At 44.5% G+C, this 21,175-nt stretch overlaps 1 protein-coding gene across 1 annotated transcript in view; it reads left to right on the plus strand.

The window, feature by feature from the left end:
• The window catches only part of T265_13256 (hypothetical protein), a gene marked incomplete at both ends in the record, with an annotated part of 41,636 nt that overhangs the window by 1,948 nt on the left and 18,513 nt on the right, over positions 1–21,175 (plus strand). Inside the window, 6 exons of the mRNA XM_009167957.1 lie at positions 4,514–4,564; positions 6,603–6,691; positions 11,949–12,246; positions 15,126–15,166; positions 19,092–19,349; positions 19,881–19,978. Of these exons, the coding sequence (XP_009166221.1) occupies positions 4,514–4,564; positions 6,603–6,691; positions 11,949–12,246; positions 15,126–15,166; positions 19,092–19,349; positions 19,881–19,978 (835 nt within the window). The remainder of the gene's footprint in view (positions 1–4,513; positions 4,565–6,602; positions 6,692–11,948; positions 12,247–15,125; positions 15,167–19,091; positions 19,350–19,880; positions 19,979–21,175) is intronic.

The raw sequence follows: 21,175 nt of genomic DNA on the forward strand, positions 1-21,175 counted from the left end.
GATCCTCACTGTGCCTGGTTGGAGACACTACAAGATATGGCTGCCAACCGATGTCAGTGGCGTTCTTGTTGTCAGTTTCTGTCCAGATTGCTTGAGTGAATATCTGGAGGTGTAGGCACCTCGGAGTGATTGTGTTAAGCTAGCACTAAGTCCCTCCCCCACCCACCTTTATTCTTTTCTTCACAATAGGGCTTTCAAATAAGTCATGGTTGTACGGCAGTGAAGCATCGGTGTTGAACACTGATGTCATGCTGTCGATGATGGGTAACACATGAGACTCCGTCTCAGCAGAGGCTCTTCAAACACCCTCACTCACTTTGCACTCATCATCCGTAGCCGATGGTTTCGACATGCTCATTTTCCAGGTTATCCTGGCTGGTGGACGTGTGGTCTCAGCCGCTGAGGAAGTTTGGGCGCGTGTGCCTCCTGCTAAATGCTCTTAAAACGGTTTTGTGTTGTACGTTGTACTTCCTGCCGATCAGGAAAACTAAAATATTCTGTCAACTCACATGGGCGTATTCGACTTCAAATACATTTTTGAATGGTGTGTAGTTTAAGCTATGTCCAAAGCAAGTGACTAATCAGCGGTTGAGCGTTGTAGACCAAAAGCTTGGTTACAGAGTGATGCGCTAGACCACTAGACCATCGTGGGGGAGAAGTTCAGTTTCTGTGCTTGCTTTTACAAAGTCATTTGATTTCATCTTAATCATCGTCACTGACACCAACACCAGAAGAAAACGGTGGGGCTTCACTACCCTATCGGTTTTTTGAAATGAAGTTTTAGTGTGGAATGTACGAAGACCAAGAACAAGGAGACGTATGAGTCGTTTTTTAGGTAAGGCACAGTACTCACAACTACATTTTGGGCACAACATGTAGAATTAGATTTGAGTGGACACCGGATTGCAGAAAGGTAATATGTGGAGCGTATGCTGGGTAACTGAAGTTTGCCCGGATGACTTTAGTGGGTTTTTCATCGATCTTGGAACATCCAGCTGGCCTAGTTGGTGACCAAATGTTTTTTAGTTCCATATTTCTGGGTGGTTCAATACTTGCTACTTGTAGGAAGCTATTGCACTCATTAAGTACCCGAATGTATTGCGAAGTTAGCGCCAGTTAACGCATCTTTTTGTCGACTTCATTACGTGCCCCTCTGACCACCTATTGTCTGTACCGTATTTCATCAGCCAGATAGGTTCTCAGATTCCTCCGAGGATATACTGCATGTCGGTCACGATTCTCGTAGTCAAATGGGAATATGCTTCAAAACGAAAAAGCGGAATTTGAGGGACGGTCGCTTAGATATCTCCCCATTGATTCGGTAAGCGCGCTTAAAACAACGAACCCGAGCACTGTGTCAAGTTTTTCGACTGTCCTATCACGTTAGACACCTGAGTACCTGTGTTGACTGCACACCACAGAGCAGTGGATGGCGTTGTCAGGTTTGTGAGTGTTTGATAACCAGGTGGTAAACAAAACCACATCCTTTTGTCGTGCAGCTGAGTCTAAAATCTGAAATGTACCGTACACAGACAACAAAACTCTTCGTAGATCTGTAAAGTGTTGCTACCAGACTGGATAGACTCGAGTCCTAGCTTCATGATTGCGGATGAACCGCAGAAGAATTCATGCACCTGGGCAACTGTATCGGTCTCGGTGGTCCCGCGAAATATGGTATTTCCATCCGGATTGGGAAGGCCAGAGCGACTTTTGTGAACCTGCGTCACCTGTGGTGCAGGCGTAACATCAGCTCCTCTGTCAAGGGTCGAGTTTACAATGCTGCGGTACGCTCCACATTATTATACGGGTTAGAAACCGAGGATTTTAGAATTTCAGTGTTTGAGCATCATTGTCTTCGGAGCATTACCGAAGTCTGGTTGGAACACCGGATTAGTAGTGCTGAAGTACGTCGAATGGTATTCGGAAGAAATAACTCATGCACAATAGATGACCGGAAGGTTATGCTGGCTTGGTCGTGTCTTCCTATTGCCAGTTGACCTATTTCCCCGAAGATCCTTCTCTAAATCATTGACGAAGGAAATTACGGCAGCTATAACCACTACATGGTTTTTACGACCGATGGTTTTGATTAATTTGCTCTCATTCCTTGTTCATGATTTTGGTTGATCTGCTGAAAACTCCTCCTGGTCCTCACAGGCCGCTTATGGATCAAAATCTCAACCGAACCTTGCCTAACCTCCTCACACTCGTGACGTGCATTTCAGTAGTGAGCATCCTCTCAGCAAGGAATAGCTCGCAGGACAGACCGTTTTTGGTGGGCCTTCGAGTGAGGTTTGATGGTATAGCGATCGACTGAATGAATGGGTTCACGTGGAATTCATATACGATAGGGCAGATACGAAACTCCGAAAAAGAACCCACAAGATGGTGCATTTATAGGTGTGTTAGTCCGTCAACATTTCGTTTGGCTGTCTGTATGGGCGGAGTGCAATCTTCGAATCAGTTGGTAACAGGTGCATTCTTCAGGTGGTGCCAAAAGTGTGCACGACCAAAGGGAAGCTCTTATACCTCGGTCTAACGATCTACTGAACTTGTGGGTTGCATGCATGCCTGTAATTGTCGCATGGTCAATGTTTATCCCTTTTTTTAGGAGTCCAGCTGTCCGGTCACTAGTTAGCTGGAGGCGTGGGTTGTGCACGCTATCGACAGTTTGTTTCAGTTGGTGAAAAGTACCGCTCTTATGGGTCCTTCGAACAGCAACAGTGGACCTCACGCGTGCATACTTATTCGTGTGAACGGGTAATCCAATGGAGATACTGCTGAAACTCTCATTCGCGATTTTCTCCTGACGAATATGCATTGTAATCTCCTCTTCACAGTTTACTTGGATCTACGTCTGAGTTTGTGTGAGATTTTCCCTTCCTATTGTGATTCCTTATTCGTTTAGAGATAGTTCGGTGGTTAAGGCGCAGACTTACAGACCATAAAGCCCGTGTTTCTATCCCCTCCCCACATGTGCATCTCGACTGCTCCGTCTAGGCTTGGGCAAACTGGCAGTATCCCAGCCATCCTACCACCTTCGAGTAACGTGGCAACTAGGCACCGAAAGGGTGTTGCAGCTGAACGATCAGTATATTTTATTAATTATTCACATCATGCATTTTCATGGCCCTTCGTAAGCAGTACTTTGCACTGGTCTGTGTCAGCTGCTATAACGGAAGGTCACGTAAGGCGATTATTTGGTTGCAGGTTACAATCAGTCAACGTTCGTTGTTGAAGGCCATACTCAGTTTGCTGACTACTAGCAAGTCATTCCAAAAAGGCAACACAAGTGAGGTCTTTCCAACAATCCATACCCCCGCAGCAAGAAACTGAATAAATACTCCTGAATACCATTGGGGTCGAGTTACCAACAGGTCTGTTCGAACCCGACCTCTGTCTCTCGACTTTGCCTGTCTATTCTTGGGCAACCTGACAGTATCCCACCCCTCGTGTTTCTCTCGGATGGCATAGCAGCTGTGCACCGAAAGGCTGCTATAGCTGAATGGCTTTTCGTGAATACCATTATCACCTGCTGAAGGGGCAGTTTACCGTGTGTACGTTTATTTGGTAGGCTTATCACCACTTTGAAAGCAAGCAGGACTGTACGTGCCTCGTGGATCCCCTTACTAAATAAAAGCGAAGTCAATACCAAACGAATCCAGCAGGGAATTCAGAGTAATTATTTTATTTTGATTGCTTCAGAGTCGGACGTGGAACGCACCCAGAGGGGCTAGGCTTCAGGGTCTCAAAACTGTTTTTGAAGTGCCTGTTATCAGTGGTTAGAGTGCAAATTTACTAGCCGGGTGGTCCGGGGTTCGAACCGGACCTCTGCCTTTCGACTTCCCTTGTTTAGGCTTGGGCAACCTGGCGGTATCTCAGTGTTTAGGCTGGGCAACCTGGCGGTATCTCAGCTCTCGTGATTTTTTCATGAAACAGGACTTTCGATACCAAATCAGGAGACTATCTGGATAACACGACTTTAAGAGAAACAGGCCCAGAACGAATCTGGAGTCAAATATGGCTAACAATCTTTATTTTCATGCCGTTACTTGGTTATGGGCCCGGTAGTTAGGGCGCTAGGCTATTGACTAGTGGCTTATGGTTCAATACAAACTCTACCCTCTCAGCCTTCCTTCCTAAGTTTGAGCTTTCTGGCGATATCTCAGTCCTTAGGTTAATCAGTCTTACATCCTCTCAAGCTTGTACTAACCATGTGTCGTCATACCCCTCTTTTCCGGTGGTATATATTATGAACCAGTGAGTCAATGACCGCATTATTACGGCCACTGAGCCTAATGCGTTGACTGTCACTGGTTAAGGCATCCCTAAGCCGACTGATGCTGCACAAAAGCCAATTAAGGCTGCTCAACAGAGTTTAACGTGATATGGTTTGGATTCGTTATTTTGTAAGTTTCCACTTTGAGGGACCAGAAATATCTAATGGCATTGGTTTATACCGGTGCGCACGATACAACCTGATTAGGTAGCACCACTGTTTTCTTCGTTTCAGTCTTTGCGGGCGAACCTGCCGGGCCAGGGAAGCCATGCCCTACTGAAGACCGTAAGTTAGCCATTGATAGCATGTCTTGTTTGATCCCATTTTTGTCTCAACGATCGCATTTTCGATTGAAGACTCCGTTTCCCTCTAACTGCAATGAAGTCGGAATCCTGTTAGTTCTGGATTTTGCGTCCTCCGATCCCTTTTCGGGCAGCTGCTTTTTTGACTCCAAGTTAATAAAACGTGGTCATGCCATGCATTAGCTTTTCTAAGTTTGATTCACTATCTTGTGGTATTGCTCAGCTGCCAGAAGCTGATAGTACCTGTAAATCAGGTTTATCCCGGTTGAATTGCCTTTTCTCTGTCTAATACATACACGTAATTTATCTGTAATTTATCTCCTGATTTAATCAGATTCAGTCGTGTCGAATAGACCCACCCTCGCACTTTCAGCAGTGCACTAAAAGTATGAGAACTCAGCTTGGAGTCTGATGTCCTAGCCCCTGTGAGATGTCTGTTTAGATTTGTCATATCTACGTTCAACTCATCCATATGTATCCAGCTTCCAATAGGCTACTTATTTCAACAGTTCAACGATCACCCATTATACCAAAGCCCTGGGTTTCTCAGAGCGGCGAAAAACCTTCCGAGACCTGTCCAACTTGTTTCAACTACACATGTGATGGACAAGGTCAGCTACAAAATGACGAAGCTGATAAATAAAAGGCGGTAACCGCGGGCAGCCGTATTCTCGGGTCTTGATTAAACACTGAGTTTTATGTTACACCATTTGATGTACAATCATCACCCCGCTTGCCAACGGTGTCATTCATTGTACCACTCTACCCACGAACCATTCAGTATGACTGTGGATAGACTTCTTTCATAGTCATCCACACAATCTATCCCGAGGTAGCTTATGTACGGTTGAGAAGATAAGAAAGAGTCATATCCATCTGGAAGATCGCCGGGTTTTCCACCTCACCATTTTCCTGGTCGAAAAGCTCGACCTTTAGTTTTGACTGGTCGAAATTGTGGTCAATTAAAGCCCCGTTGCGCTCGGTCGTTATAATCCATGTGTTCCATGGATAGCCCGAATAGCCTATCCACCGACACAGTCACGGATGTATTGGCCACCTACCCCAGTTTGAATGTGATCCTAGTTGTGTGTAAGCATAAATGACCGGTTTTAACGAGCATCCGCAACATTATCTCAAACTGTGTGGTCTCAGTGTCTGATGCATAAAATATAAATCCCAGGTTAGGCTGGACCATAAGGTACGTCAAAAGATTGGAAATACGTCTTTGAGAATATTTTATCCATATAATTTCCAATGAATCTGATAACCCGATAGCAGGCTAAAGGAAAATTGGGCTGAGTTCACCCAGGTTTTAAAGTGCTGTTTCCTTAATTACACCATTTAAACTCACCTCATAGATAGTGTGAACTCATCTTGGACCAGTGCAGGTTGTTTCAGCATCCAGTTGTTACTGTTTGGTGGACACTGTCCAAGCCTGCAAAATCGCCGTTAGCCATTCTGCCTACGGCCTATTTCTGACAGTGGGATAAGATCATCCCGTGTGTCGTTGTGATCGCTTTCACGCTACCTCTAACCTCAGAACATTTGCCCCTGTGTCAAATGTGCCGTTGTTTTCACGCTACCTCTAACCTCAGAACATTTTCATGGCAAAGCTTTACTCTCTTTGCTAGTTTATGCTATGATTTTGTCAGCAGTTGGAATATCAAGAATTGACCAGCAGTCTTCGTATTTGTTAAGTTTTGTTACTTTGGGGGGGGGGCATGATTTCAGCTAACGTCTTCCGTCTGAAATTTGCATTGAAGTGCGGTAGACCCTTATCCGTCAATGTGGGTAACATTTTAAGTAACTCCAGTAACCTTACAATCACCATCATTTGCGTTTATCCCTCCGGTTTGCTTGCTAGTCTTTACTTTAGTACATTTCCTGGTCTTTCCGGTCTTCCATATTCATCCAAGCCGTGTTAGTCATCCACTTGTGTGCAGTAGCTGTAATTTCCTAATGTTGATTGTTTCTACGTTGCCCAAATGTGTTTGATTTGTCCTTCCTTATATCCCCTACAGTCAATATGTATCGTCGTGGTGCCAAACGTTGGAAGAAAAAATATTATCTACTCATGGGCCACAAATTGGTCGGTCGTCGTTTCAATCGTGTAAGTTTTCACTGTCTTACTCCGTGTATTTCTCACTAGGATAGTGGTTATGGATTTGAACATCATGTCTGTCCGTCCAGCTCAGCTCAGCTCTATTGTGAGTAATTTGGAGTTAATCCAACCGCTGCTGAAAAAAATCCGCAGACCACTTTACTCTTTCATCTTTGCCCAGGGTCGTCAAAAGTGTGAATCTCATTGATCCAGCTGCAGTCTGCTTCACGCCACTCGCATTTATCTTGACAGCCTACTAGCTAGCACACCTTAGATTTCTCGGAGTGGTAGATAGAGTCTTTGGGTACAGCCATTGCTGTTCACTGGTGGTTCTTTCTTCCTTCTTCTGTTTGGGTTGTCTGTTAGCCTTATCTTCGTCTACATAATGACGGACAGTTGGCCACTAGTCTTTTGTTAGTTTATGACTAGGTATCTTACTTTTTCTGCTTAACTTCGACGGACCGGGGTTATTAGTGGCTGTGTGATTTACGGTTGTACGTGACCCGGGACACTACCAGTGAAAAAAGGTCTTCGCCGCGTCTTCCTGAACTTACATGGATACTCATTGACTACCACTCAAATGTAAACGATGCGACAATGCAATTCCATAAATATCGTAATAAATTTCACTTTTCAATAGACGCGAAGCGGATTTACGAGAAATCATACTACTCGCATGTCCCATCGGTGGTGTCCACCGTTGCACGAGGACGCGCAGGGGAGCAATCCGAGTGTTTAGCCAAAGCCTTTGGTTCACATACCCAACCTCAAGACAGCTTTGTTTTGCATTAAACCGCTATAAGCAGTCCACATCTTTGAGCAACGGGGCGAGGTGGACCAAGTGGTTAGAGCGGAGCGGGGCGAGATGGACCAAGTGGTTAGAGCGCGAATTTACTTACCAGAATGTCCGCGATTCGAACCCGACCTCTGCCTCTCGATTTCCCCTGCCTAGGCTTGGGCGACCTGGCAGTATCTCAGCCCTCGTGCCTCCTTCGTGTGACATGGCAGCTGTGCACCGAAAGCGTGCCACAGCTGAACGATTATTTTTTAGAACTATCTTTGAGGGGCATGTGCCACCCCCAGCCTCCAACCTATAGGACCAGGAGCCTGTTTTAGTCATACTTCTACCCACTGAATAGCCTGGTTTGAGATGCTCTGTGAATGTCATATGCAAATTCAACTTGATAAGATGCTAAGATTTTAGTGGCTACACAGAGCTGTTTGTTTTTCTATGGAATTTTGAATGGTCGCCATCCGACAACATTGTTTCTTTCTTTCGGGGACTTGTCCCACTCTCCAACGCAGTGCGTGATGGGGTTAAAAAGTACATAAGTTTCGTCGAGCATGTGATATGTCCATCTAGATGAATTGCGAGTACTCCTGCTGACGGACGCTTTATCTGCTCATTTGTGTAACAACTAGCCGTCGTCATTACAACGTGATATGAACTGCCTGTAGTGGCAAAATTAGATTTGAAATATTGTTTAACCCATGGTCATAGTCTTCAACGTTTCCGTTCAATGGATTCCTTGCTAACCTCGAACTGGCCTGTTTTTCATCCAATATGTTGCATGAGTGTGTTTACTGATTATGATTTGTAATCCAGTGATGAGGGGCTTTGATAACAATGTTGGAAATGGGTGGAAACTTAGCTTCCTTAAACTCGAGACAACTCAATGGTTAAGGTTTGAGATTACCGACCGGAAGATCCGTGATTCGAACCCAAGTTCGGCATCTCGACTGCTCCTGCGTAGACTCGGCGTCGTGCTTCCCTCGGGTGACAGGGCCTAGAAAAGGTGTTGCAGTTGAACTGCTATTATTATTTTATTAATCACTACAGAGACGAGAGGTTGTGGACTGTGAATTGCAAAAGTGTTGAATGAGTGCAGGTACCACCCACCGCATCGGGGAACTTTCGCTTACTTTTAGGAACTTTCGAGTCACCAACAGTTCGGAAGCAACACACAGTATTAGTTGTGCTGCAAGGAAGTTGGCCCCATGTTGAGCCTTGTTAATGAAGTAATCGTACTAGCTGCTCAGGATTTATTAGTTGTTGATCGGGTTCGCTTCCTACGCAGAAACCACTCGATCCTACTCATCAACTTGCATGCTGTTCACAGTGCTCCACTGTTGGGGTTCATTGGATTTTCTGGTTCTTTTTTCGCATTAGTGATTACCCGGACGATGTCCCTCACATTCCAGCAGTCAATGTAAATACGTTGGACCATCTTTTTTCATTGGATTTAATAACATTACGCGTTTTCTCACAAGGACCAACTCCTAACTCGAATGTGCTTTCCAACAACTCCGATGTGTTCACTTCGCATAAGCAGATCTCATTTAACTCTTTAGATCTGCACATGCTGACTCTCCAGCCATCTGATTTTCACAGTCTGCTTCATGGATGTTACTGCAATGATGATGTTCACGAGACAGCTTCAGCTCACTATCGCATTCTCCTGTTTGTTTGTTTATTGAGCTGTCCTTTTGATTAGAAATGTGTCATCCTTTTAGGTAGTCCGTTACCTGGGTGATGAGTGCGTAGCAATATAGCTGCCAACATCTCCAAGTACCAGGCGATTTCTTGATTTTCTATTATTTATTTGCGAGTGTCTGAGTAGCTTTCCAACTCTGCTGTCCGGCTGAAGCTTTTTATATCAAACCCGGATGATTTTCTTGCTTACTGAAGCGTTCGCGGGAGATATGCAGCTGATGAGCCCCCTGAAAGTAGGAATCTATTAGTTGACGCGACAAGTATTATGATGATGCTTTGAGAGTTGAATGATAGCTGTGGTAACAGACTCTAGTGTTGCGCAAACGGTCTGGACAAGTTTGAACATGAATCCATAGCCTCTATAGATTCGTAAGCACTTTTGGGTGTTTACTATGCATGAATTGCACCAGTGCTCTAAGCAGCGTTACAAATTTTCTCCTTTGTACGTAATGAACCCTCTGTGGTGATCGTATCAATTTTTCTTAACCTTTCAGTATTCCAGTGCAGTGAACCTCCCACTTTCTTCCTCTCCCTGAATAGGAAGCTTCCACTCTGGAGCGTTCGCTTTGTCCTGGTTCAGCCTAAAGGCGAAAGACCAGACCTCCAAAACAAACCTGAAAATACTATCAGTTTTAGCGCTGTTTCCTCCAAACAAGGGGGCTTCTCTCCTAAAATGTCGACGTATGCGAGGACTACTTTGCACAGTCATTGATTGAGCTACGTGTTAAGCTGAACTATCTAGATTTCTGGTACTTTTGATAGCCCAAGTGCCAATGGATAGTCCGTGTGTAATACAGTAAATCGTAAGATGTATCGTGGGGCATAAGCACAACGGTGGTTGGTCAAATTTTTTTAAATTTAATGCTTGAGATATTTCAACCCAGTGCGAAAAGTTCGCTCGATGAATCCCGTTGTGTGGTCCGCAATTATGCTAAGTGGCCCAGGCCCTCAGATAAACATGTCGCGAGAAGCAAGATGTTCTCGATCTTCTCAGGCGAGTGATCATTTAGTTTAGTCGAAAGGACATCATTGGACCCTACTCAGCTAACGTTGGCCTGTTAACGATTGTTAGGGAAATCCATTTGTCACACGAAGCCTTGGATTTGATCGGTCCTTACTGAACAGGGACCTTCGTTTCATAGAGGACCACTTGGTCATTCCTGTGGGTAGTCCTCGTTAGGATGTACTGATGTGTGTTGTTTTCCGCTTGGGCTGCCGAAGGTTGTTTTGTTAGTTCTTCGCTTCTCATGGTTGGCATCGCTTATCTCCCAAAAGCAAAGTCTCAATGAGTGTCTTAGGTTTGCAATGGGTGGTCATTTTGGTTTGATGGATCCATGCAGGGAACCATGTCAGAAAACCAAACCGTATCCACCTGCTACCCGCCCGCGATTCTGCGCGAGCTCCTTCCGAACGGAAATCGTGACGTACTGAAATTATGTGATTCTTGTTAATAATAATAATAGTAGCAATATTAATAGGTAAATACGCGATACACTCCCATCACTGCTTCCAGTACGATCTCCCTCTCCTAAACTACTCTTCCCAATAGTAGCAATATTAATAGGTAAGTACACGATATACTCCCATCACTGCTTCCAATACGATCTCCCTCTCCTAAACTACTCTTCCATCGCCATACCTGTTACTTGTCTTAGTACGAGTATGTATGCTGGAAGTCATCGCACAAAGTGCGTGAAACTCTTAACGCACTTCACCTAACTCTGCCAGGCCATAGGTCTCAGTGTTTCTGGCACGGGAAAGGAAACGTTATTTGTAGCTCTGCGTATTTAGGCTTACATTTTCACTCTGACGTACTTCGCAACTATCCTTCTATTCGCTTAAGCTTCACTTTTCATTTGTTGCTTGATATCAGTCTCATCATCAATATAAGGTTTATTTTCCGGCAGCTCTTACTCAAGGTCCTGGACTGGCGGGTTATTTGTCTCCATTTGAATGACTTGCCATCCAAATAGAGCGGTTTTATTCCTCTCACCCTTACCACCATCATTGTCAGTTGTGAGGTGTGTGCATGTCGTACAGTAGTTGTAGACTCGTTTATCAGTGGTTAAGGAAACTGATGGGGGCAAGATGGTTCAAGTGGTTGGAGCGCGAATTTACTGACCGGAAGGTTCGTGGTCCGAACCCGACCTCTGTCTCTCGACTTCCCCTGTCTAGGCTTGGGCAACCTGGCAGTATCCCAGCCCTCGTGTTTCCTTCGGGTGGCATGGCAGCTAGGCACCGAAAGGGTGTTACAGCTGAGCGAAGGAAACCGAAGGCGGATAGCTACGCATTGAAAGCGGCAGTTGCTATCATTGCCACGTGAATCAAGAAGTGGTAGTGAACCTGTAATCGGGAATATCTGGAACAGAAGTATACAATGGAGGCATCAGCTTGAATACACTCGCGCGATTGAGCACTGATCCCCTACGGGCTATTGAAAGCGGCAGCTGCTATCATTGCCACGTGAATCAAGAAGTGGTAGTGAACCTGTAATCGGGAATATCTGGAACAGAAGTATACAATGGAGGCATCAGCTTGAATCGGGCGATTGAGCACTGATCCCCTACGGGCCGCAATGCACCTACACCGCATCTGGGTAACTACATTTCTCCAGAGTGTTGTTGCCTGTTTTGTTCCTGGATGTTAAGCAGCCCATTTACTTTTGGTATCCATACCATCATAAAGCAACAGAGATTACATTTTTTCAACTGCGACTCTGTCCAGTTCACCGGTTCTCACCTCATGTTTCGTATTGACTTTGTTTTCCTGTAGAATGCCCAGTGTGCCTATTGCCATGGCCGTATTTGGGGGCTGGGTCAGCCGGGATTCAAATGTATCGGATGTAGACTGCTTTTGCATCGACGATGTCGTGGATGTATCAGACACAAATGTGGGGACCCCATGGATATGCCTTTTTACCCAAACAATGTGACTGTTGATAAAGTCAGTACACTCGTGCCAGACATATCCAATGAAGGTGACCGTACCACTCCCGTCCCGATGCCTTCATCCCAGCCAGACCCGTACTATTTGGGTAGTGACCAATCGAGACTAAAGGCGAATGAACAAAGTGAGCTTCCCCTTGTTTTTTCTAGATGTTTTATCGACTGAAACTTTATCCGATATCTCTAATGACTGCTTGTAATCTGACTCTCCCTCATTGCATTCCTGATGCTGACTGACGCACAGCATCCTTCCACTCTGCTACGCGACGGTACACTGACAATGCCAGCTTAATTTAGGACAAGTAATTCGCAACTAAATTACCAAGCCGAGTATGACTCAATCACCAGTATCCGATCTAATTTTGTTGTGAAAACGATAATTATTTAGTTGAAGCCGCATAGTTAGGGACCAGGTAACCTCATGGGTAGAGAAAGTATACAAAAGATTCGTTCTACGAAACCAGACCACTGACTCCCGAAAAGCACAGGTACAGCATAACTGTTCATCAAAGGATCAGTGTGACTAGGTCTACACTGAATTCAGTCCGTATGACTTCCCGCACACCATACGTATCTGATTTACGTGTCGGATCTAGGTGTTTCTTGTGGGAAGATACAAGCTCTTGGTTTGGTCGATTAATTTGGAAGGGCAATTCTAAGACCCTTGAGCTCGTGTACTGTTTCAGGTGATTCAAAACTCCCATTCTAATTTGCGGGTGTGCACACTAATATCTCATCATCGTCATCATTATCATAGATAGCATGACATCAATGTTCGACACCGACGCTTCACCGCTGTACAACCATGATTTATTTGAAAGCCTTATTGTAAACAAAAGAGTAAAGGTGGACCTTATTTGCCGATATAATGTGTGGTGATGTGGCCTCTGCTACGTGGACAAAACCTGGAGATACGGATGAGACTGAAATATCATTTGTTGTCAAGGCAACAGGGAACTGTCTTCTGCTCTTCCATTATTGGGTCAACAGAATGTCGTATTCATCCTACACGGCCGCGGAATTACTCGCTTAAACTATCCTAATATGAACTCTCTTCACTATAGTCAAGATCTAGCTTGGAAAGGCCAATCGAATGGCGATTCGGCTCGTTAAGTTCGGTGAAAGTAGCTTGACAAATTGCCGAGTCTTCGCTTGAAATTTTGAACATTCCCGGTGTCTGGTGTTTGAATTAGCCAGCCCCTCCCATAGAAGCTCATCTTGTACACGACCCTTGTTCATTCGAATATAAACGTCTATTGCACTGAACTCAGTGGTGATGGCTTTATTAGGCGATTGCTGTTTTGTCTGAAGCAGCTCGGAGGGCCGTGTGGACTTTCTGTTTTCACACTTAGCTCCGGAGTGGAAGCCCTCATCCGTTTGACCGGGCACCCAGATTTCGCGTTTCGTTCTGCAGTGCATATCTGTAGAAAACCCCAGGTTGTCGCCGGCTTTCGTGAAAGGCTGGTTGGTCGGAGTCCCTGTGAAGCATCCTCTTACTGCATTAATTACGTTACTACTTTTCCTCGGAGCGCCTATTGATTATGTTCACAAAATTCGCATTTCCTGAAGCTCGGTGGTATTGCGTCATCTCTCAAAGTGAGCTATTTTCTTTTATGCTGTTCGCGGCAGATTCGACTGGCCATGTATGTAGAATGCGGCCTTGAAATATCCTTGGTTCCTGGTCACATTTTTGATGGATTCTTCAATCAAAGCATTTGCTTCGGATTTAGAGTAAAAATCTGGCACCCATTGACACTGTTGACGTCCCTCGCTGTCTGAAGTTTGTAAAGCCACCGACTTCTAGTTTTATATTGTATTACCACGGTTTTTGGATGAACCCCGTTTTTCAAAGCGCTTGGTCATGAGTTTTTTCAAATGCAGAATGTGTTCGGCAATGTTGATTATCTCAGTATCCTCTGTGCTCGCCACCGTTACCATCATCGCTTTTACTTACCCGTGTGACAACTTGGGCAAGTTGGATCAGAGTTCATTTCCGAATGATTTGCTTCGTGGTCGCATGTTTTTGACAGCATTCGAAAGTATGGAAGCATGGGAGTCTACATTACCTGTTGATGCAGCTTTGCGAATGACGGACACACGACAGCAATTAACTAATCCATTCAAAGAAATTGTTCTGGTAGAGCTTGTCTAAGAAAGATCACACACAGCATGGAACTGCCGCTATTCCGCACTGTAAAATGTTCACTCTGAGTTCCCAGTTGCCCTCGTACGATTGCCTGTTTCCAACAAAATAATCCGCTCCCAGGGTGTTTTCTTATCACGGCCTTGGGAAACCGTACTCCGTCTTTCAATGCTCACGCGATGACAAAATGAATCATTCTCGGCCTGTGCTACACAACAACGACTACCCTTTAACAATCGTCGCACGCCCAGAGTGTAACCACATCATTCATTTTGTGAACAGGTATACTTTCGCTTTCTAATGTGCCGCATGTGACTCCCATCAAGACAATCTGCCCTCAGTAACATCGATTGTATCCTGGGCATCGTAGTGCAACTCGAAGATCGTTTATTTCATATCTGTGTGTCGAAATGCTGGGGTGATTCGAGTGTGTTCCTTGACAGTTGGTCAGGAGGCTATTGATCTGATCCTATCTGCGTAGATGAATTTAACTGTGAACCGACGATGTCTGCTCGACTGGAGACAAAACGTTCAACGAACAGATCAACATCCACCTGATCAATCCCCAGTTCACCTCATACTGTCTGCGTTGGTCCAATATATGTTTCGCCATATTCATTATGACTAACTTTAGGGAGCATGGTAAAGCGCATTCCAGAAGGGATGTCCCCCATGTCATTTTGAGGTTATCCCGTTTCACAGAGTTCCCTTGCTTATCCGTTTCTGTGATATTTGATGACATGGAGTAGGGTAGGTGGTATGAATAGCCTGTTATTCAAACGCCATGACTTGCTTTTCTACTATGGTGTGCCCATATTATGGTGATTAATTTATTTATTTCATGTGTGTGGTCTATTACAGTGCGTTACGTTGGCATTTCGAACCCTGCTTTCGTCGATAACGTAAGTTATTGTATGTATTTCTTTCACTGTTGCTCCACAGCATTGAATGCTTCGAACTTTTTTGGGTCGGAGTCAGCAAGATGGCCGCTCACGGTCATCATTTCAACAGTTCTTTCCAATACTACGATTGGGGCTGTACGTATCAATCCCAAGAGAGTACATCGTCCTCATTCACTTGTTTTTTCCTAGATCCATAATATAGGGAGTTTCTAAACCAGTATGCACGCCTCAGGAACTTCATGTATGTTTGACTTATGCTGTAGTCTAGTATCAACTTTCGTCGACATGGTTTTAGACAAACAGATGTTTTTTGGACCTAATCCGTCAACTTTCGTCGATATGGTTTTAGACAAACAGATGTTTTTTGGATAAGCATGTTGGCAACTCATGTGTTTATATATGTGATGAGTCCATCTAACATCAAGTTCCTTAGGAAGTCGATTTTCAGTTGATCCACACAGCACGCTCCTCAGGAAACCAGTGAACTAAATTGTGACAGTGTCAACCGATTTGTATTTTTTACCTCCTTTCTTAGATCGGTTTCTTTTCTCCCAAATTTTGTCCCTTTTTCGTGTTATGATGTGTTAGCCTGTAGCTCCCTTTCTGAGTTACTCACCGTCGTACAAAAGTATGGATTCTTTCTTGTTTCCCCCTATAACCTTACTTCTTGCAGTCAGCGAGTGACCGGTTCCGTAAAAAAAAGATAAATGCAGAATATATAAGCACAGGATGTTTGCGGAAAAATTTTGAAATCTTGCCGTAGTGTCAGGTTGTCGCGACCGTTCTTAATACCGTTCCTGTCATTTCACCCCAGAGGATCTATGACTTGCGTCCGAGTTAGCCCAGTGGTTAAGCTGGCAGCTTGCAAACCGTGGTTCGAACCCAACTTCAGCATCTCGATTGGTCCTCTCTAGGTTTCGGCAACCGGGCAGTATCCGAACCCTCGTGCCTCTTTCCGTTGGCATGGCAGCTAGGCACCGAAAGGGTGAATGATTATTGTAATGTACTACTCATAAGGTTGCTGAAAATCCATCGACAGCCCGCGATCGGTTTCGCCCTTCTTGGGGCTCATCAGGTAGGCGCAGTCCCTGGGTTTCCGTCAACCTTATGTTCTACTTAAAACCAAATTGCACAAAATTAGCGAATATACACTCATTTGCAAACTAATTTGGTTTTTTCGAGAGACTAACCTGGAACCCAGCTGAATCTCCCGTTTATGATGTTCCCAGGCAACTGAATGTGCTGCACCAGGCCGCCTCATGTTTCAGTGCTAGTTTCTCTCTTTTCTCCCATATTCTCCTGTTACTCTTTCGCATTCATCGCTTGCACTCACTTTTTATGTTTGTGACCATGATCTTCAAGGATCACAACGGTCTTCTGGTATCCAGCAAAGAAAAGCGTTAGGATCGTTTACTGTTACGTGACAGTTCATTTGACCACCCGCTGTTTCCAGTCCGGATTATTGAACTTTGACTGAAATGTTAACTGTGAATGTAGAGCCTCCCTCAGTCTCAGAAGTGTTCGAATGTATAGTCCTACTGAAGCGTCACTTACTCTTGTTCCCAATTACCTATCATCTCTGTTCAAGAAAAATAAAGAATTCCTTGAGCAATGTCTGTCTAGCCTGTTTATGTCTATCAGGATGAAACCGACCATCCTGGGCAACTATAGCCATTCGATTATAGTAACATCTTTTAAGTAGAACCTGTGGTGTATGTAGTTACCGCAGAGGTATCATTATGATTGCAGTCGTAACAAGCCCTCTGACGTCACTGAGTCTCTTTGTCCTAAATTGGCATGTGAAACCTTGACCCGTGAACAGCAAGAGAGATTTCGGCCGGATGGAAGTTAAATGGATAACTTCGCACTCCGCCAGGTGTTAGAACATCTACGTATGACCCACAGTCTTGGTGTTTCTTGACTTCAAGGGTGTGTTCCATTCTGTCGATCCCCACCTTTTTTCACTCACCCGATTTCGGATGTCCAGAGGTTCACAAACACTAATTAGTCACACTTTCCTGGCGCGTGAGAACGTATTTTGAACTTTCGCATGCAGGTTTTCTCGCAAAATGTGGTGTCTGGCAAGGATGTCCACTCCATCCATTTTTGTACAACTTCGTTATCGATGAGGTACTGCTAAAAGTGTTCAATTCCTGCTCTGGTGTTCAAATCCTTTAAATCAAAACTAACCACAAGTGCTACTGGATAAACTGATCACCATCATACCATCTTTCGACATACGCCTTGCACCTACAAAGTACAGAGCCATGCTTCAGAACAGGCCGTCTCTGAACATGTTCCTTGCAACTCAGGGAGAATCAGTCGTGGTTGTCGAGGATTTGACATACTCCGGAAGTTATGTTAGCTGTGATAGTACTATGTTCGATGAAGTTATCTCCCGGATCTCGAAGGCCCGAATCACGTCATTTTCGTTGTAAATAATAGAAACTGCGAACTTTGTCCCTCAGATGAGAACTCTTTGTTTAGCGCTATAGGATTAAATGACCTCACAACAATCCTCATAAGATCGATTAAAAATCCTACAATCCACTGCTGGTTTCGTCATTCCCCTCAGTCTCATTGCGTATTTGAACACCAAACTGAAGTTATGTGTTGACAAGCACTCATTTGCTCAGTTAAATTCAATCAACTCGCTCTTCGGCTGCTTACGTTGCCTTCCTGATGGATACCAGAAAGTGAACTGTCCGAATTTTTCATCACGTTGTGAATAATGTGCTATCGAGGCAGCCACTTCGATACGTTGAATGTTGTTTCAGCCGGTGACCTTCATCAGGTGACCTTGGTGTAGCCCATTCGGTCAAATAATATTATAGACGGGAGATTCAGTCTAGTCACCCGTCAACGCCAAATTAATTTGTAAGCAATCGTTTAACTTCAACTTGATGTATTGTTTGTTATAAGGCATGATCCGTGTGCACGCAACACTTTTGTTACATCTTCCTTTTTCTCACCAGACTGTTAACCTGTCGAGTTCAGGAGGACGTGTAAGAAATACGGCGTTCTTGTGGCCTAAAATCTACGGCTATCCCTCTAACATGTCGCTTGTTTAAAAAGTCCACCTTATTTGTGTGAACATAACTGCCATGGATTTCGGGATTTTGGAGACAAAAGTTTTTTTTCTGTGACTGTGAATTGAGGATGCATCTACGCACACACCACACATGGTTTGCCGCTATATTGCAAGAAAAAGCCGCTTTTCCCCTTTATAGCATATCTCTTTGATTTTCGATCACTTATACATCTTCAGCGCCATGGTACAAAATGACTCTTCCTGTTCTCTAGTCTGGTTAATCACGTGGAACTATTCTCTTTTCTGCATCGATGATGGAAACAACAACACAGCCCCATATCTTGCCTGGAGTAGAAAGATTTATAGTGCCCGTAATCCCAACCCTAGGGAAGGTCGTTAGCAGGGTTCTGAGCTGCTTCATTTCACATTTTATCATTTGGTCATGGACACATGATCTGCTACTCAACTAACTACTGGATCAGTGGCCAAAGATGATTCCCCTTTACTTTGTAGTCTGCTTTCGTAATGGAATCGCAAGTACACCTCGTGTAACCTTCAGGTCACCTTGTGAAGTATCGTGAAGCAGGTACTGTTCCAATTAGCAACATAGGGGGAAGGTATATAAGCATGACGCACGCTGGATAAACTTCGAGAGGATTCGAAATTCCGCTAGGCTGTCTAACTTCAACAATGATGGGCAGTTAACACAAACAGCTTGGTAAAATTGGCATTTAACCTCACCTGTTTAACTTTTAAGAATAGGCTTTTTAACACCGGCCTGTACGCTTATTCGTTCCGTTTCTTACCGGTTGCTTAGCCACTAAGGCTTTTATACGCAAAATATCCCCGTCGTTGGCCTCTCATTGTTCCATTGTTACTTTCCTCTTTCTCCAGCGAAAACCGCGCAACCACGTGGAGGAGCCTCCTAGTGACTACTCGAGTCGAATGATTCCAATACGCGAAGATCGGTTGGCTGAAATGTCCGTCATTTCCACACCGGCCACTGTGGGTCAGGTTGGATTGCAAGACTTTAAAATGTTGAAGGTTATCGGCCGAGGAAGTTATGCCAAAGTATTCCAAGTGGAACACATCCCCACAAACCGTATATACGCTATGAAAGTTATCAAGAAAGAGACCATTTCTGACGAGGAGGTAAGTTTTCCTTATCATGCGAAGTGCGTTTTGAAGGACTTCATCAGTTATAGTTGGTTGAAGCTAGTTTTTTTACTCTCTACTGTTTCTTTCGACAACGGAGTGGTTCAGGTGTCATCCAGCTCAGGATTTCGTTCAAATGGGTGTATTTCGCGAATTTCACATAATTTGGATTCGAGTAGAACATAAGGTTGACTGAAACTCGATGACTGCGCCTACCTAATGAACTCCAACAAGGGCGAAATCGGTTGTGGGCTGTAGAAGAGTTTTCACAAACCTTGTGATTATTTTCCTTCAATAAAATGCACTACAATATCTTGCATCTCCTACCATTGGAAGCATGGAGCGGCTTTTGTGCAGTACTTGTAGTCGAAAAATATCATGAAAAAGAGATTCTTCGCCGTCATTATCACCGTTGGCACTAAATCTACGGTTTGGTTTCGCACATCAGTTTGTGTTTGCCCCCCCCCCTCTGTATCACGGAATCCTGGTCGAAGAGAAAAGTGCGACATTCCACTTTTTTCCTTCCAGGATATTGAATGGGTCCAAACCGAGAAGCATGTTTTTGAATGTGCAACCAACCACCCGTTCCTTGTGGGGCTTCATTCTTGTTTCCAAACGGACAGTCGGTAAGTTACTCGCTAGCGTTCATCCGCAACCACGAGCTTTTCGTTTCGTGTATCCTTGGTTACTTTTAGTTTGACGAACAGCGATTTTCGGGGTTTTCGGCCTATGTTGCTCTGCTGCAATGTGACGGCTCTCAATGTGAGCCCAGAGCTCGAAGTAGCTCAGTAGTTAAAGCGCGAACTTACCGGATGGTCCGTGAACCCAAACCAATCTCGACTTTTCCGATCTAGGCTTGGGCAACCTTGCAGTATCTCATTCCTCGTGCTTCCTTCGAGTGGCGTGTCAGCTGTGCACTGGAAGGCTGTTACAGCTGAACGCTTATTATTATTACTATTATTGTTATCGTCGCTAATTTGAGTCCACTCTTGTTTCTAAGTGTTTCGGACCCCTTGCTCTCAGTGGACTGCAGGACACGTATGGATTTTACTACTGGACTGTGATGCAACCCTCCATGAAATATGTCTGGCGGTGTAGATGTGGTAAACAGTACTGATGGCAAGCTTATAGCCCGTTGAGATGTTTGTGGGCATCTTTTGTATTTGAAAACGCGTCGTTTTCCAACTTAGCTTTCATGCTTGTTGGACACTGTACATGGAAGAGAAGCACGGCTTTTGCTATTTCCAGAGTTCACTACATGTGGCTATGAACTCTGATTTTGCCCTTAGAAGTGTAGCGTTTGCCAACTTTTTTTTTACCGCTCTACGCTAACCAGAAACGATTAGCACAGAATCTACCATGACCAGATTCTAGTTATGTGCCATTAGATCTCTTGTTTGAAAACCTTGTAACCACGTGGCTTATTAAACCGATGAGCCACCGGTTTTCACTTTTCCATGGGCCACCACCAAACGTGTGTTGAAACGTGTCGCTAGTTCAGCATAGTTTTTTTCAGCGTCCTTATCGGCTAGTCTCTTCATTTCCTCAGCAAAAGGGCGAAAATCAAGTCCTTTTCCTCTTTATACTACCATAAATAGGTAGCTGCAACTCGAGACACCCAAAAGGCCAACGTATCCTCACGCAAGACATAGTTGAAGTAGAGTAAGTAAGAAATGCGTCTCCCCGTATCTTGCACTGGTTGCATGGCATGACTGACCGTGACATCAAAACAATTTGCTGAGAGGTCGTGGTCAGGCTTTTGCACCGTTCATGACTATCATCTACTCCTAGGACTCTTCGTCGCTTTTTCTAGATTAGCCCAG

This window comes from Opisthorchis viverrini (assembly GCF_000715545.1).
Source record: "Opisthorchis viverrini unplaced genomic scaffold opera_v5_49, whole genome shotgun sequence".
In the NCBI taxonomy this organism is placed as follows: Eukaryota; Metazoa; Platyhelminthes; class Trematoda; order Opisthorchiida; family Opisthorchiidae; genus Opisthorchis; species Opisthorchis viverrini.